The sequence below is a fragment of the Nicotiana tabacum genome, chromosome 1 (genome assembly GCF_000715075.1).
Source record: "Nicotiana tabacum cultivar K326 chromosome 1, ASM71507v2, whole genome shotgun sequence".
NCBI classification, from domain to species: Eukaryota; Viridiplantae; Streptophyta; class Magnoliopsida; order Solanales; family Solanaceae; genus Nicotiana; species Nicotiana tabacum.
The window spans coordinates 188,090,403-188,107,930 of record NC_134080.1 but is presented as its reverse complement, the minus strand read 5'-3'; the positions used below and the strand labels follow the sequence as shown (position 1 = coordinate 188,107,930).

At 35.9% G+C, this 17,528-nt stretch overlaps 2 protein-coding genes across 3 annotated transcripts; one reads left to right on the top strand and one right to left on the bottom strand.

Moving 5' to 3' along the window:
- Positions 1 to 3,152: 3,152 nt before the first annotated feature.
- Positions 3,153 to 14,109, bottom strand: LOC107830091 (uncharacterized). 2 transcript variants are annotated; one of them, XM_075255356.1, is made up of 4 exons: positions 13,709 to 14,109; positions 13,252 to 13,330; positions 11,449 to 12,005; positions 3,153 to 3,438 (listed from the first exon to the last, which is right to left on the bottom strand). In XM_075255356.1, exons 1-3 carry the CDS (start codon positions 13,712 to 13,714, stop codon positions 11,488 to 11,490), a joined length of 603 nt encoding a protein of 200 aa, XP_075111457.1. In that variant the 5' UTR covers positions 13,715 to 14,109; the 3' UTR covers positions 3,153 to 3,438; positions 11,449 to 11,487. The 2 variants fall into 2 exon arrangements, with proteins under 2 accessions (XP_075111457.1, XP_016513061.1); XM_016657575.2 differs by lacking the exon at positions 3,153 to 3,438 and having other exon boundaries at positions 11,358 to 12,005; positions 13,709 to 14,107.
- LOC142164559 (uncharacterized) lies at positions 6,323 to 7,054 on the top strand. Its single transcript, XM_075222383.1, has 2 exons — positions 6,323 to 6,509; positions 6,606 to 7,054. Exons 1-2 carry the CDS (start codon positions 6,323 to 6,325, stop codon positions 7,052 to 7,054), a joined length of 636 nt encoding a protein of 211 aa, XP_075078484.1.
- Positions 14,110 to 17,528: the final 3,419 nt, after the last annotated feature.

Genomic DNA, 17,528 nt, shown 5'->3' with positions numbered 1-17,528 from the left:
AAGTCAGCCCTATGCAATACAAATTTCTTCTTCATCTTTCTGGACAGCCTATAGTGTACCAGCTATAACTTTTCGTACAGAAATCCAAATGCTAAATGGTTTACATTTCTGAATATTTAACACAAAGGGCTACAACTTTTGTTTGAATCATCTCCAAATTCCTTATAGATTGTGAGATATGAGCCTCCGAAGTCAGACCTGTGCAACAGAAATTTTCTTCTTCGCGAACGCGAGAGTCTCGTTGCGAACGCGAAGAACAAAATTCCAGAAGTCAAATCCTTCTTCGCGAACGCGAAGAACAACACCAGACATTAGAAAATCAGTATCCAAAGTAGCCCAAAATGATCCAAAACACACCCGAGACCCCCAGGAGCCCAACCAAATATACCAACAATTCCTAAAACAACATACAAACTTAGTCGAGGCCTCAAATCACATCAAACTTCGCTAAAAACACGATTTACACCCCAATCAAGCCTAATGAAACTAAAAAATTTCAACTTCTACATTCGATCTCGAAACCTATCAAATCAAGTCCGATTGACCTCAAATTTTTCACGCAAGTCACATTTGACATTTCGAACCTACTATAACTTTCGGAATCGGAATTCGAATCGGATATCAAAAAGTCCACTCCCGGTCAAACTTCCCAAAAACCTTCAAATTTCTAAATTTCGCCAAATAACCCCAAAATGACCTACGGGCCTCCAAATCCACATCCGGACGCGCTCCTAACACTAGAATCACCATACAGAGCTATTACATGCTCGGCATTCCAAACAAACATCGATAACATTGAAATACACTTCAACCCAAATTCATAAAATTCTTCCAAAGTATCAACTTTTCACAATAGGCATCGAAACGCTCTCGGGTCATCCAAAACCCGATCCAAACATACGCCTAAGTCCAAAATTATCATATGAACCTGTTGGAACTTTCAAATCACGCAAGGTCATTTACTCAAAAATCACACCTTAGTCAATTTTTCAACTTAAAGCTCCCGAAATGAGAATTTTCTTTCCAAATTAACTCTGAACTTCCCGAAATTCAATTCCGACCACACGTACAAGTCATAATACCTTAAATGAAGCAACTCATGGCCCCAAACCGTCGAACGATGCGCTAGTGTTCAAAACGACTGGTCGGGTCGTTACATATTGCCTAGTTCATCTTAATATGCACATCTCAATTCAAGTAACCTTTGAACGGGTTAATAATTTGCTCGTTTATGTTAATTCAGCTCATGTTAATCCAATCAAGTTTTGATGGTATCCGCCCTTTTGACAACTTCAGTTCTAAGAATATATATATGATATTTACATTACCAAAATATATCATGAGCTTTCAGATATTCTCAGAAATAGTATTACTCCCTCCGTTTCAGTTTATGTGAACCTATTTACTTTTTGGTTCGTTCGAAAAAGAATGACTCCTTTCTAAATTTGGAAACAATTTAGCTTAAACTTTTAATTCTACCCTTAACGAGAAGCTTTTATAACCACACAAATACTCTGGACCTCATTTTGACTTGTTTAGGACCACAAATTCCAAAAGTCTTTATTTTTTCTTAAATTTCGTACCCAATCAAACAAGTTCACATAAATTGGAACGAATGGAATATTAAGTTCCCACTCTGACCGCTGCATTACTGTATGCGATGGCAAGTATATATTTATATATTTTATTTTAACTTAAACTGCCAACAATAAAAAGTGGGCCTAGTAGTGTGCTAACATAGCCAAATTGGAACAAAGTAACACCATAATGAGACACGTTTATCATCGGTTACATGTCAAACGATTAAAGTCCAATAAAACAACTCAAATGGCTGGCGTTTCACGTGGAAAAAAAAAAAAAAAAACATGGCTAGCACAACTTTTGTCCGGTCAATCAACAATGAATAGAAGGGAAAAACTTACTCTGCACCAAATGTATACACCCGGACATTAAACAGACAATACATATCACTTTGTTTAGCTAGAATTATTAGTATTTAATTATAGTTAACTAATTTTGAAATATATTAAATATAATAATATTCTATTAAAATACTTAATATTTCCACATCTCTGTGACGGTACATTTTTGTTTTTGTGCAACCAAGGCCATCATCGGCCATTACGCCATTACCAACATAATTTTTTTCCTTGTACTTGCTGTAAATATAATTAGTTATACCCTAAATGCTCCTGCAAAAGTTGTCTTATTAATTATTTTGTACTTTTCACCAAATAAGTTTAAGCAGGATATTGATGTGAATAGAAATGGGAAACATACAGGAACAAAGCAACTCTTGCATATTTTTTATGGCTGTGTTTATTCAAAGCGAACTACTATTTAAAGCTTAGGGGTGTACGATTCTAGTTTTTTAAGTTATTGAATTTTGAATTAATAATTTCTACATATTCAATGAATTTCTTAAAATAAATATATAAAATTTGGTTCGAAACTATTGAATTCGACCGAATCCATTATCTAAATTCTAGCTTTGTCACCTGTGTATATCCTTCATAACCAATAAGCAACTACTTAGTCCTTCATAATAATATCAGTTTGCGCATTACTTTGAAATTAGAGTGCTAGCATATGATCTTGCTGAATTCTTGTATGAAAAAGAAAAAAAAATTAACTTAATACACATTAATACTATAAAGAATTGTTTTACTATTAGTATGTTTTAATGTATTGTAGCATATAAGTTCTCTTACTTTAACAGTCACTCATTCTATGGAGAGGTATTTTATGTCTTGATAATATAAGTGTTTTTACATGACTAGTGTATCACTACCTTTCTTTGATCTCCCTTCTCGGACAAGGAAGAGAATGATAATGGACCACAAATGGTAGACGCGTGATTGATTCGAGGATCTTATGTACACAGTGAAGCGAACCCTTTTATCGTGCTGCATTTTAATGAGAATGGAGTAACATAGCAAATGTATAGAGATGTAGGAATATTCTAGAAGGTTCTTGATTATTGAAGTTAGTTAAGTGAGTTAGTTAGATAGTTAGTGGATAATAGCTTGTCACGACCCGGATTTCCCACCATCGGGTGTCGTGATGACGCCTACTATCGGAACTAAGCAAGCCAAATATATAAAATATTTTTCCTGCTTTCTTCCAAACAATATAATAAACGAGACAAAATCTAAGCGGAAGACTTTAAATTTAAAGCAACTGAAAACCAAAAGTGCGGAAGTTTGAACCAAAATGCTACCCAGAGTCTGGTGTCACTAGCTCACAGACTACTACAGAATACTACAATCAATGTCTGAAGGGAAAATATATCATGTTTGTCTGATACAAGATAAACAAACAAAAAACATGGAAAAGGGACTTCGGCCTGCGAACGCCAGCTAGGCTACCTCGAGAGTCCCTGGACTGAAGATAGCTCCCAGAAGTCCTACTGCTGCGGTCCGTAAGCTGCTCCCTGATCTGTGCACAAAAATGCACAGAGTGTAGCATCAGCACAACCGACCCCATGTGCTGGTAAGTGCCTGGCCTAACCCCGGCGAAGTAGTGACGAGGCTAGACAGTACCTACCACAATTAACCTGTACAGATATATATACAACAAGTGCAAGAAAACAAAAATAACAAGACAATACAAAGTAAAACTGGGAGGGGACATGCTAACGGGGAGTAACAGATAAAAATGAAATATCGGAAATAAACAGAAGAAACTCCGGTTTCCATGATATATATATATATATATATATATATATATATATATATATACATATATACATAGTGGACGGCGTGCCACACGATCCCATAATATCATACATAAGTGGACGGCGTGCCACACGATCCCATAGTATAGTATATAAGTGGACGGCGTGCCACACGATCCCATAATATTATATATAAGTGGACGGCGTGCCACACGATCCCATAATATCATATATAAGTGGACGGCGTGCCACACGATCCCATAATATCATATATAAGTAGACGGCGTGCCACACGATCCCATAATATCATATATAAGTGGACGGCGTGCCACACGATCCCATAATATCATATATAAGTAGACGGCGTGCCACACGATCCCATAATATCATATATAAGTGGACGGCGTGCCACACGATCCCATAATATCATATATAAGTGGACGGCGTGCCACACGATCCCATAATATCATATATAAGTGGACGGCGTGCCACACGATCCCATAACATAGTTCATAATATCTGACTTCATATAGTAGACCCCTTCAGGGGAAAATAACAACTCAATACCTTTAACCCGGCAAGGGTAGAGCTAACAACCCAAAATATCCCGACAAGGGAGAATATATATATCAGTCTACACATCCCGGCAAGGGAGTATTCACAACACATTCTCCTTTTAAATCATTCTTCCTCAACCGTTCACATTATATGAAACTTATCAAATAAACAAGGAGCTTGTGTCACATAATTCGAATTAAAAGCAATCAAGACTCACGGTCATGCTAGACTCCGGTGCATAGATAACCGTCACCATGCCTATACACCGTACTCCACTTTAAGCAAGTAGCAAATAACATCCTAATCCTATTCCCTCAAGCCAAAGTTAGAACAAACACTTACCTCGAATGCTCCAAACTCAACTCACGCTTCTAGTATAGCTTTACCTCTTGATTCCACCACCAATCCGCTCGAATCTAGTCATAAGTTACTTAATCACATTAATAATTACTAAATGAATCATCCCCAATGCATGAAAATAGATTTTTTCAAGGTTTTTTCCAAAAAGGTCAAAAATACCCCCGGACCCACGTGGTCGAAACTCGAGGTTCAGACCAAAACCCGGTTACCCATTCCCCCATGAATCCCAATATATGATTTGTTTTTAAATCGGACCCCAAATTGAGGTCCAACTTCTCAATTTGTAGAAAACCTAGGTTCTACCCAAAACACCCAATTTTTCCCATGAAAATCTTTGATTTGAAGTTGAAATTATGTTAAAAGATGTTAAGGAATAAAGAAATTAAGTTAGAAATCACTTACCAATCGTTTTGAAGAAAAAAGGTTGTTTGGAAAATCGCCTCTTAGGTTTTGGGATTTTGAAAAGTGAAAAAATGACTGAGATTTTCCGAACTTGTATACCTTTCTGAGGACCTGGTGCGGACCGCACAAAAATGTGTTGCGGCCGCGCCGAGTGGGAGAAAAAATTGGGGCTTCTCTGAACCCTTCCAGCGCGGACCGCACTGTTTTGGTGCGCGGCCGCGCTGGTTGACCTGAAACCCTAGCCCTCAGACTCAGCCACGCGGACCGCACAGAAAGGCATCGCGGCCGTGCGGCTCCAGCGCGGACCGCGAGGAAATGACCGCGGCCGCGCTGGTGTCTGCAACACCTGAACCTGCATTTCTTAAGTCCAAGACCTCCTGGGCCCCATTCAAAACTCACTCGAGCCCTGGGGACTCCAAACCAAACATGCACACAACCTTAAAGACATCTTACGGACTTACTCGTGCGATCAAATCGCCAAAATAACATCATATACATAGGATCAAGCCTCAAACACATGATTTTCTTTCTTCAACTTTCATAACTCAAATTCTCCATTTTTAGTCCGAAACACGTCATATGACGTCCGTTTTTAGCCAAACTTTACAGATAGTGCTTAACACATATGTAAGACTTGTATCGGGCGTCGGAACTAAAATACGAGCCCGATACCTATATTTTCTAACCCCTTTTTCATTTCCAAATTTTCATATCAAATTTCAGAAAAACAATTTCTTTCAAAAATTCATTTCTCGGGCTTGGGACCTCAGAATTTGATTCCGGGCACACGCCCAAGTCCCATATTTTTCTACGGACTCTTCGGGACCGTCGAATCACAGGTCCGGGTCCGTTTACCCAAAATGTTGACCGAAGTCAACATTATGCATATTAATACCAAAATTCATCAAATGTTTCACATAATTCACATATTCTAACATAAAAACTTTCCGGATACGCGCCCGAACTATGCACGCCAATCGAGGCAACTAAAAGCGAGGTTTTCAAGGCCTCAAAAGTGCGGAACAAGGAAGAACTACGGTGATGACCCTTCGGGTCGTCACATAGCTACTCATTTAGCATTTTTCTATATATTTGCATATACTGTACAAACTGACATTTAACAAAAATGAAGTATTCTCTCTTCTTCTTCTTCTAATTTTTTTATCTCTAAGTTCTTCATCAATTCTCGTCCAGAAATTAGGGTTAATGAATTGATCCTAATTCCACATGGTAACAGAGCACTCATCGCAATTGCGAGTGTGAATTACTGGTTTTGGAAGATCCTGCTCTATATACAAGCAAATCACAGAAATTGAGAGCTCAACAATGGCGGCAAGAACAGAATTGGATCATAATCATCCACTTTTCCTCTATCCTTCTGATACGACAGGTGCACCGATTATATCGATCCAGCTGACTGGTTCAGATAATTACACTACTTGGAGTAGAGCGATGGAGATCCAATTGCTTGGAAAGAACAAGCTAGGACTGGTCGATATGACTCTGAGAAAGGGTGATTTTGAAGATGAACTACGTCATCAATAGGATCGTTGTAACGCAATAGTCCTACTATGGATAATGAGTTCAGTGTCGAATGAATTGATAACAGGAATAGTCTATGCCAAAAATGCTACGGCTATTTGGGAAGATCTGAGGGAGCGATTTGACAAAGTAAATACTTCACGAGTCTATGAACTGCACAAAGGAATAGCAACAATTATGCAAGGTATTGACAATGTATCAGTGTATTTCTCTAAATTGTGCAATCTATGGGATGAATTTGATAATATGATACCACCTCCATGTGATTGTCCAAGATCTAAAATTTTTATTGAGTTCATGCAACAACAGAAAGTTTTACAATTCCTAATGAGATTAAATGAAACATACGAGCAAGCTAGGAGCCAGATTTTGATGACTAGTCCAACTCCAAGCATTACCAAAGCATACTCAATGCTAGTTGAAAGAGTGAACCAGAGGACAATAGCTAACACTACAATAACAGGGGATGGAAATGAACCTGCAGCCCTTCTAGCTAGTAAAAACGATACATATTAGAACTATCAAAAGCCATGGAGGAATTGGAATGTTCAATGTGATTATTGCAAGATGAAGAGACACACAAAGGAAGGGTGCTACAAGCTGATTGGGTATCCGGCAGGTTTCAAAGGACAAAGGAAGATGAACATGAACACTGCATACAATGTGTGTGCTGAAAATACTAATCCAAACACAGGTGCTGGGAATGCAGGAAACATTAGGCAATTTGATGGATGTAACAAAAGAGAAATGGCTAGAGCACCACAACTGACTGCAGAGCAATATGAACAAATAATGAAGATGCTGAACCTCAATATCAATCATGAACAAGCAAAGGAGAATATGGCTAACATAACAGGTAATACTGTTTACTCATTTCTTGTTGATGTAGCAAAGACTCATTGGATAATAGATACAAGTGCAACCAATCATATGGTTGAAGATTTGAGATTATTAATTAAATTTGTACGCGATTTAAAGGATATTAAGAGATATTGAAGCAGTTGATGTTAGAGACACTAAGAAGGTCAGTTTGCCAAATGGAGAAATAGCACATGTTACACATATTGGTAACTGCAGAATAACAGGCACATGGGAAGTAAAAAATGTTCTGTTTATACCAGATTTTCAATACAATCTCATGTCTGTTTCCAAAGTTACAAGGGACCTTAGATGCTTAGTTGCATTCTACCCTGATTTTTGTTGGTTCCAGGACCTCCTTCATTGGGAAAGTGAAGGGTATTGGTAAAGAAAGGAATGGACTTTATTTGCTGGTCTCACAGGCAAATAATGCAGCAGAACTAAAGGAAGGGAGAATGCAAGGGGATTAACAACACAGGAGAATAAAGTAGAGGCAGCTATCTACTACAACAGACTGGGACATGCTTCAGAAGGACCTATGAAGCAACTTCTAGGATAAAATTTAGATACTTGTCGACATGTAGTAGATAAAGGTGAAGTGTGTCTACTAGCTAAGCATCACAGACCATCTTTTTCTTTGAGTACTAGTAGATCAAATAAAGTGTTTGAACTGTTACACTTGGATGTATGAGGACCTTATACTACACCAACTTTTGATGGAAATAGGTATTTCCTCACTATTGTAGATGACTATTCTCGTGTGACATGGATTTTTTTGTTAAAACTAAAGTTAGATGTCATCATAATTCTAAGAAATTTTGTTAGAATGGTTGATACTCAATTTAATGTTGTGATTAAAACGATTAGATCAGATAATGGAGGGGAGTTTGTGAACTTAGGAATACATGAACTATGTGAAACAATGGGAATTGTGCACCAAAGAACATGTGTATACACACCCCAACAGAATGGGATGGCAAAAAGAAAGCACAGACATTTGCTTGAGGTTGCTAGAGCAATAAAGTTTCAGGGATACATTCCTCTCAAGTGTTGGGGTCATTGCATTTTAGCTGCTGCTTATGTGATAAACAGACTGCCATCTATAGTCCTTCAAGGGAAATCACCCTATGAGGTCTTCTTTAACAAGAAACCTTCTATCACGTACTTAAAAACTATAAGATGTCTATTTTATGCTGCTACCTTACCTAAAGGAGATAAATTTACAAGTCGGGCAATACAGTCAGTGTTTATGGGTTATTCTAATGTGACTAAAGGATACATTCTGTATGATATATCAAAAAATGTGTTCTTTACCAACAGAGATGTTACTTTTAGGGATGATGTATTCCTATTTCAATTGTAGTCAGCAGAGGCAAGTCAGACAGTAGATCCCTTTTCTCATCAAGGGTGATCACAGTATGCCAATGCCTACAACAACAGCAGACCATGATGTCAATGTGCCCACAATCACTGCTACAATATGTCCACCAGCATTGACCTCAGATACCAACACCATAGTTGATAACACCACAGATGATACTGCATCTGTCCATGACTTCTAGAATGTTCCCATACCTGAAGATGCACCTGAGATTGAGCCACCTGATTAGAAGCCCCCATAGAAGAGACTCCACTGCCAAGCTTGGCTGACACCAATGTGGCTTCACCTCCACTTCCAAGTTATGCTGACACCAATGCGCCTTTAAGAAGATCTCAAAGAGAATCCAAGGAACTTGTATGGTTGATTGATTATGTCACCAACAGAATTAGATCCTCAGCTAGCTCAAAACTATATCCTATTGAAGAATCTGTCACATATGGCAGATTATCTTCATCTCATTAGTTGTATCTTGGAGCTTTTTCAGCCATCATAGAGCCTAAGAACTTTCAGCATGCTTCTCAAGATCAAAGGTAGGTGGATGCAATGCAAGCATAAATTCAAGCATTACAGGAGAATAATACTTGGGAATTGGTCAAGCTACCAGCAGGAAAGAGACCTATAGGGTGCAAATGGGTTTACAAGGTGAAACTCAAGGCTAATGGAGAAGTGGAGAGATTTAAAGTTAGATTAGTAGCTAAAGGCTATAATCAGAAAGAAGGTTTGGACTATAATGAGACCTTCTCATCAGTAGTTAAAATAGCCACTATCAGGACTGTTCTTTCACTTATTGCTGTGCATAATTGGTTCATTCACCAATTAGATGTATACAATGCTTTCTTGCAAGAGGACCTTCATTATGAATTCTATATGGAGTTGCCACAAGGTTTTACAAGTCAGAGGGAGTCTGGTATGGTATGCAGACTTGTAAAATCCCTCTATGGACTTAAACAAGCTAGGAGGCAATGGAATTTGAAACTGACAGAAGCCCTTCTATCTTCTGGTTTTCATCAAAGCAATTTGAATCACTCATTATTCATTAGTCGATAGGGCTCAGATATTGTAGTGATCCTAGTCTATGTGGATGACATGCTAGTGACAGGAAGTAATCTACAGCTAATTGAAGCCACTAAAAATTCATTGCATCAGCCCTTCAAAATCAAAGATTTAGGAGAGCTGAAATATTTTCTTGGAATAGAATTCAGTAAGTTAAAGAAAGGCATATTAATCAATCAGAGTTAATATGCCTTGGAAATAATATCTGACTTGGGGCTAACAGGTGCTAAACTAGCATGGACTCTTTTGGAGGCAAATATAAAGCTGGCAGTACCAGAACTTGACAAATTAACAGGGGTCGAAGATGATATACTAATGAATGACATAGGGCAATACCAAAGGCTTATTGGCAAGCTGCTATACTTGACATTCACCAGACCTGATATAGCGTTTTCAGTGCAGATACTTAGCCAATTTCTACAGAGTCCTAAGAAGTCTCATTGGGAAGCAACCTTGAGAGTGGTCAGGTATATTAAAAGAGAACCAGGCATGGGTATTCTATTGAGCAGCAACACATTGAGTGTATACTGTGATGCAGATTGGGCATCTTGTCCCAACACAAGGAAATCAATATCAGGTTTTATAGTGAAGTATGGAGAATCACTACTCTCTTGGAAATCGAAGAAGCACAATACAGTTTCTAAGAGTTCTGCTGAAGCTGAATACAGAAGCATGACTACTGCTATCTCAGAGGTAGTTTGGTTGGCAACACTTTTGAAGGAACTTGGGACCAATGTGGAACTACAAATTGAGATATACAGTGATAGTAAGGCCGCATTGCAGATTGCAGCCAACCCTGTATTTCACGAAAGGACAAAGCATATAGAAATAGATTGCCATTTCATCATGCAGAAGATTCAGGAAGGACTAATCAAGACAAAGCATGTGGGCACTCGAGATCAAGAAGCAGACATCTTAACAAAAGGGTTAGCAAAGCCACAACATGAGCATCTTGTAGGCAAGCTAGGAGTGCTAAACATTTTTGCACCACCTAGCTTGAGAAGGAGTAACATAGCAAGTGTATATTGATGTACTAATATTTTAGAAGGTTCTAGATTATTGAAGTTAGTTAAGTGAGTTAGTTAAATAGTTAGTGGATAATAGCTATTTAGCATTTTTCTATATATTTGCATATACTGTACAAACCGACATTTAACAGAAATGAAGTATTCTCTCTTCTTTTTCTTCTTCTTCTTCTGATATTTTCTCTCTCTAAGTTCTTCATCAATTCTCTTCCAGAAATTAGGGTTCATGAATTGATCCTAATTCCACACATTTTCTATAACGGATCTCCCCCCTCCACCCCTCCCCTTACTCCACTAATGCATCATACTTGAGCGGTTCGAGGAGAAGAAAAATATGCAGCTTGCTTGAGGCTTTTTCGAGGGATCTTTCCTTTCTTCTCTACATTCTCAATACCCTCCGCACTTTGGAAAAGAGCTATCCCTGACGCTATATATAGTGGTAGCAATGCTTTCTACACAATCTAATATTAGAATAGATGAGGAAGGCCTCATTGTCTATATATTCACAAAAGCTAGCTTCTCTATTCTTCAAATATTAGTCTTGAGTTCATTCTTGATAATAAGATAACTAAAACAACATAAAGGAGACTGACCTATACATATGACTTCTTTCTTTTTTCTCTTCAACAAGGTTAACAGATATTACATGCATTAGGATTCTCTTCCATGCTATGGTGAACTTGGTAAGATGTGTGCATGGGAGGATAATATGGCCTATAAGCAGCTTGTAGATAAGGTTGTGGTTGTGGCAAAAATATCCTTTGTGGATGTGGCTGTGGTTTCTTCTCTTCTTCTTTTTTGGGTTCTTTCTTTTCTCCTTCTTTTTTAGGCTCTTCTTTTTTTGCTTCCTCCTTGGGTGGTTCTTTTTTCTTTGCTTCCTCTTTAGCTGGTTCCTCTTTCTTAGGTTCTTCTTTGGGTGGCTCTTCTTTCTTTGGTTCCTCTTTAGGTGGCTCATCCTCTTTCTTCATTTCTTCCTTTTTAGTTTCTTCTTTTTTAGTTTCTTCTTTCTTTTTTGGTTCTTTGATTGGTCCTACTATAAGTATCTCTGCCCACCAAAACTTGCGCAATTTGCTCACTACACTTACTGGATCAACTGTCCCAATGATGGTTAATATCTTACCTTTCATATCCATCGAAATCTCATCAATTCCTACAAGAGCTCAACATCAAATTCATTTGGTTAAGCTCATGGAAGAAGGAAGGAAGACTAAGGATACTCATAGTTTTGAACAAAACTCTATAAATGATGATTTTATTCTCAAAACTCAAATTCAAATTTTTTTATTAATGATAAAGGATATTAACACTATACCACAACCTAGGATGGCAATAGTTATAACACCTTTTGCACGTCTTTTATAGCTCCATGCAAAAGCACATGGTCATATTAATGAAGTTCGCCTCAACTCATGCACCAAGACATTCCAAGCAAAAAGTACTAGTATTAGTAAACTATATTAAAGCAAAAATATTTCTCTATTTGCTCAAAAAATTCATTACCGCTCTGTATTTAGCTAGGCAAAGTGACACTACTACGTTAAACTGTTTTAGTGGGGAACAACTTAGAAGGACAGTGGACCCATTTGACGTGGCGTCATGCTGGAATCAACTTAGAAAAGTTTACTGTTTCTTTTTCCTTTTCCTAATCAGTACAAACTAGAAATCAATTAATTGCCATATTATGGTCACTACCACTCCAATTCACCTAACACAGTATTATCAACTACTAAATTTATTCAATTTTACTGCTCTTTTTTCTTCTTCCTAATCAGTACAAACTAAAAATCAATTGCCAGTAACAGTAAAAAAAACATCGCGCATTATCTACTTACCAAACTAGAAATAGGATCTTCACCATTCACCTAACCTTTTAGTAGCAACCCAATACGTGAACTAATTTTTTTCAACTTATAGCTAAATTAAAGCACTCTAAATCAAAAAAAAATTATTATTATTATTTTAGATAATAATTACCGGCGATCAATGTCTACACCAAATCAAAAAATTTAATCTTAGCTGTTAAAGGTTAAAATAAAAATAAAAATTATTTAACCATATTTAAATGATAAATTTGTATGAGAAAAACATGCCTTGCATCTAATAATTTGATTGGAATATTGAGGATAAATTTTCACCTACTCGATTATGTCAAAAGAAAAAGCGGGGTTTGGGATACAAGATTTAACGCTTCCAATTTTCGATGCAAATTTAAATTTTGATTTTAAAATTTAAAGAAGTATGAAAAAACACAATTTTTTATAGTTAAAGTATTTTAAGATATATTCGGAAAAAATTGCTTTAACTCCCAAACTATTAACGAAACAGGGAGTATCATCTTTTATTCCAAAATCTTAACTAGTGAAAAATGAAAATTCAGAAAATAGAATTTTTAAAACCTGAAACAGCAGAGACTGTCTTCAAGGCCTTCCGCTTTTCTCTAGCATCTTCTAAATCCACTTTTATCAGGATACGTTTCTGGAAAAATAAGAGATTAAAAAGAAAAAATTAGAAAGTAAAGATGAAAATCAGTACCCAAAAGTCTACAGAATAAAAGATATTAATTAAACAAAAGAAAAAGAATATCCAAAAATCCATATAGTATTCAATGCAAAAGATGACACCCTGAGATGTTGTATTCCGAAAATGGAAGAAAGGAAAATTCATTTACGTCCGTGCTATATGCTATATTGTTCAGACTCTTCAAAAATATTTCTGGGTGCGAGTCTGATCCTCCAAAAAGAGTGTATTTGTGGAAGATCCAACACAGGTAGGTACGATAACATAGAGAATCCGTGCAACATAAATTATATGTATAAAGAGAAATGATGATCAAAGAGGAATAAAGAATCAAACCTTCATCTTAAAGAGAGAATGGAATCTGAAGAAACAGCTACAAAGAGAAATCAAAGGAAGAAGAAGAAGAAATGAGGTGTCAGTAATAATGAGAAAGAGACACTGATTGTAGTTTTTCGCTAAATGGTTACTACGAGTGGTTTTGAAGGGATAATTATAACAGAACAATACCAACAATTTCCGAATCAAAACAAAAAGTGCAGAATAAGAGAGAGAAAAAGAAAATGGTTGCAACTTGGAAGATTGTGTGTTGGGTAAATAAGAGAAGTAAAACCTCACCCTGCAAGTTGTATTTATACCAAATCATATAGTTTACTATATTTAAGTAAATAATTAACGCAATAGTTTGTATTAATTAATTATTAGAATAACAATGTATATAAAAATACATATTGAATTAATACAAATATTTTGTGCGAATAAAAAAATTTCTGATAATTAATAGCAGGATATGAGGTTATAGGATTCGTAGTACACTGAAGAAAGGTGACAGCAGGAAGATCTTAAAACCAGCAGTAGCAAAGGGCAAAAAGAAGTTCTGCTTTTCGACGTGGGCGATGATTAAGGCCAATATGTCTATTCCCCAATTTTATTCATTGTATTAGTATAGTTATAAAATTATTTTTTGTTATAAATAAAATTGTATTTAATATGAATGTCTATATTTTAGAGAGATTTTAGGGTTTGTTACTTGTGGCTAAGTCACTTTTTTCTTATAAATAGAGGTTTTTATATTGTAATTCATCACAAAATCAATAAGAATTTTCCTTTTTTACTTTTCTCTGCTATGCTCTTCTTCTTCTTTTATTGTTTTATAATACGTTATCAGCACGAGACTCCAACCAATTGAATAGATGCTTTGGGATATGTGCATGATGCTCAACTTATCCATAATATTGAGCATAGCGATGGTAAATTATTCCATAAACTTCCCTCGGGAATAAATTCTGGATTCAAAGTAAGCATTTTACCTTATTTTCTCTTTTAAATCCGTGACATTCTATAATTTATTTTAAATACAAATAAAGATAAAATTTGATTATAACTCTAATAGAGTTTGTAAGAAATTAGAATCACTCGAAGTGATAAAATTTCTATGTCTTGCCATGATCAAATTCATGTATGATTGTGAGCACAAGAAGTGGAATTGAATTTGATTCATTCTCATTCCCTTAAGAGAATGTGATAGCTGTATGTGATACGTCTGAAAGAAGACAAAATTATTACCATAAATGTATTAATGGATGGGGATGTGGCAATAGACGAAATTATAATCGTCATCTTTGTGGTAATGAGAACAATAAGGATTCTCAAATTAATTTTTCACTATGTGAAAATAATATTTGTCATCGATTTAACATGAGATTTTGTAAAGTACATATAGATAATTATGGTCCATTTATGATGTGAATGTGGCAATATGTGATTTATGAATATATATTCATTCTTGGAAGAGTATGGGCGTGCTAATAGTATATACCACACTCACTTCTAGAAGGATGTTAGAGAGAAAATAAGAAAATAATGTTATTATTATGGCATAAATGGTCATTGGTCATGTACTTATTATACGCCAAAATATTTTAGCAATGTGATTATTAAAAGACAACAATAATGCAAGAAACAGATCTTGCATATAATTTTGAACATGACCATAATGGTATAAATATTTTTAAAAGAGATATTCACCATATGGATGTTGATGAATATGTGGTAGTACTAAATTAATTGAGAGCTCTGGAAGAGCCAATTATTACTATTTTGGAGGAACAAAATTGATTATCAATAAGACATTATGTTGTAGTAAGTCTCAAAGAAACTTATTTAGTTTCTAAAGTATTCGCGAAAGTAGTTGGTTATATTGAGACTATACATAAAGGAAAGATTTAATCTATTACTACAACTTGTAGTGGAGTAATATATATGTGAAAGCTACTCGCTTTATTCTCCAATTTGTAGTATACAAATAATAGAATGCTACGATAAAGGAGAAGTTTATTGATATAAAAATCCATATCATAATAAACTTGGAGTTTATTGATAATTGCACACATCATGGTGTAAACCTGAAGTTTATCAATATTGATAATTTATTCAGTTGGCATAATGAGTTTAGCCAAGTATAATGTGCAAAAATAAAAGAGAATTCACATGGATAAATATTAAAGAACTAGAAAGTTCTTTACGGATTCTCTTATGTTGCTTGTTCTCATTAATTAATTGACCAACTAAAATTGGAATTAAATCCCATGAATGTCGGAAATATATATATTTTTTAAAAACCACCATTTTGGTGGGGGTTAGGCAGACCTCTACCTGTAGATTAATAACCAAAATGAAAAACATACAACAAAAGGAACCAAGTGCCTATATTCCTCTGTGAATTATAAAGGACTGGACATACCCAATCCAATATAAGTTAACACCAAAAATGGGCAGCTATGTTAGTACTACTATGATGGTAGGAAGTGAGTTTTCCATGTACACGTGATGCTATGACAAAAATATAAAAACACAATATATATACAATTATCATTCTACTCCATCTAGCCGCAGGTTCTTCATTTTTGATCTCCTGAATATAAATGAAGGCATTTGCATCCTATCCATTTGATATACCCCAACAGTATCCCTAGGTAGATCTTGAACATTGAGGAAGATGGTAGCAATAGGTAGAATATCCAATGTAGCACCATATTTTGATAGTGTGTTTGCCACTGAATTTTCTTCTCTATAATAATGTTGGACTTTAATTCGATGACTCTGAATAATTTTTTTCACCTTTAAAATATCATCATGAATCTCCCAAAAAGGTGAAGAAGATCCATTAAGCATATTAACAATCAATAAAGAGTCCATTTCTAGAATTACATTGTGAATCCTATTGAAGGCAATCCACTCAATTCCAAAAAGTGCAGCTTGTGTTTCAGCCGTATTGTTAGTGCAGAAGTGAAGAGCCTTGACATGTGCCATGATAAGCTTTCCACTGTTATCCCTAACAATACCCCAAATACAGACCATTCTTTTCATAACATTACTACTCCCATCCGTGTTAAGCTTCAGTCTACCTAAAGGAGGAAGTGACCACATCACCTTGAGAGCTTTCATTGGAGGTTTAAAACCTTCCAGGAACCTGCAAATTCCAGCCCAGTCATCTTGCCATTTGATTCTCTTGTAGTGAACTTTAAGAAGCATGATTATCAGTGATTGCACTCGATATAACAAGCTTTGTACAGAAGCAAATGAACCTTCATATTTAGCTGCACACCTTTGTTTCCACAACTCCCAATAGATAATTGAAAGAACACATTGAAGAACAAAACTGTACGCCTCATTCAAAGGCTTAATGAACCAATATTTCATCCATGTATGTTTTAAGTTGCTTTAGATTGTAATACCTACGCTCTGACTGAAATGTTTCTATACATATTGAGCTTTTCATATTGAGAAAAAGATGTGAGCAATATAATCTTCTTGTGTATCTTTACAACAATAGCATTTAGAAGGTCCTTGAATGCCGAACATTCTTATCACTTCATCAATTGGTAATCTCCCTCTCAAAAGCCTCATCATGAAGATGGATAACTTAAAGGGGAAGTTTTTATGCCATATTCTTTATGAGGACATGGAAGAGATTCTAGTTTATCTCAACGTATGAAAAGTAGTTTTACAAGAGAATTTACCATCATTGGATGGTTTCCAAATAAGCCTATCTAGTTTGTTATTTTCACCAATTATGACTTTCTTGATCTGCTCCAAAATGTTATTTGGTAGAACTTGTTGAACCTTCTGAAAGTTCCATGTCTCACCATCATAGACC

Excerpts from the sequence above, each read along its gene's own strand:
- LOC142164559 (XM_075222383.1), top strand. The coding sequence starts at position 6,323 with ATGGCGGCAAGAACAGAATTGGATCATAATCATCCACTTTTCCTCTAT. Across the intron at positions 6,510-6,605 it reads CGATATGACTCTGAGAAAGG|GAATAGTCTATGCCAAAAAT; the intron begins GTGATTTTGAAG and ends AATTGATAACAG.
- LOC107830091 (XM_075255356.1), bottom strand. Across the intron at positions 12,006-13,251 it reads GACAGTCTCTGCTGTTTCAG|GAATTGATGAGATTTCGATG; the intron begins GTTTTAAAAATT and ends GAGCTCTTGTAG.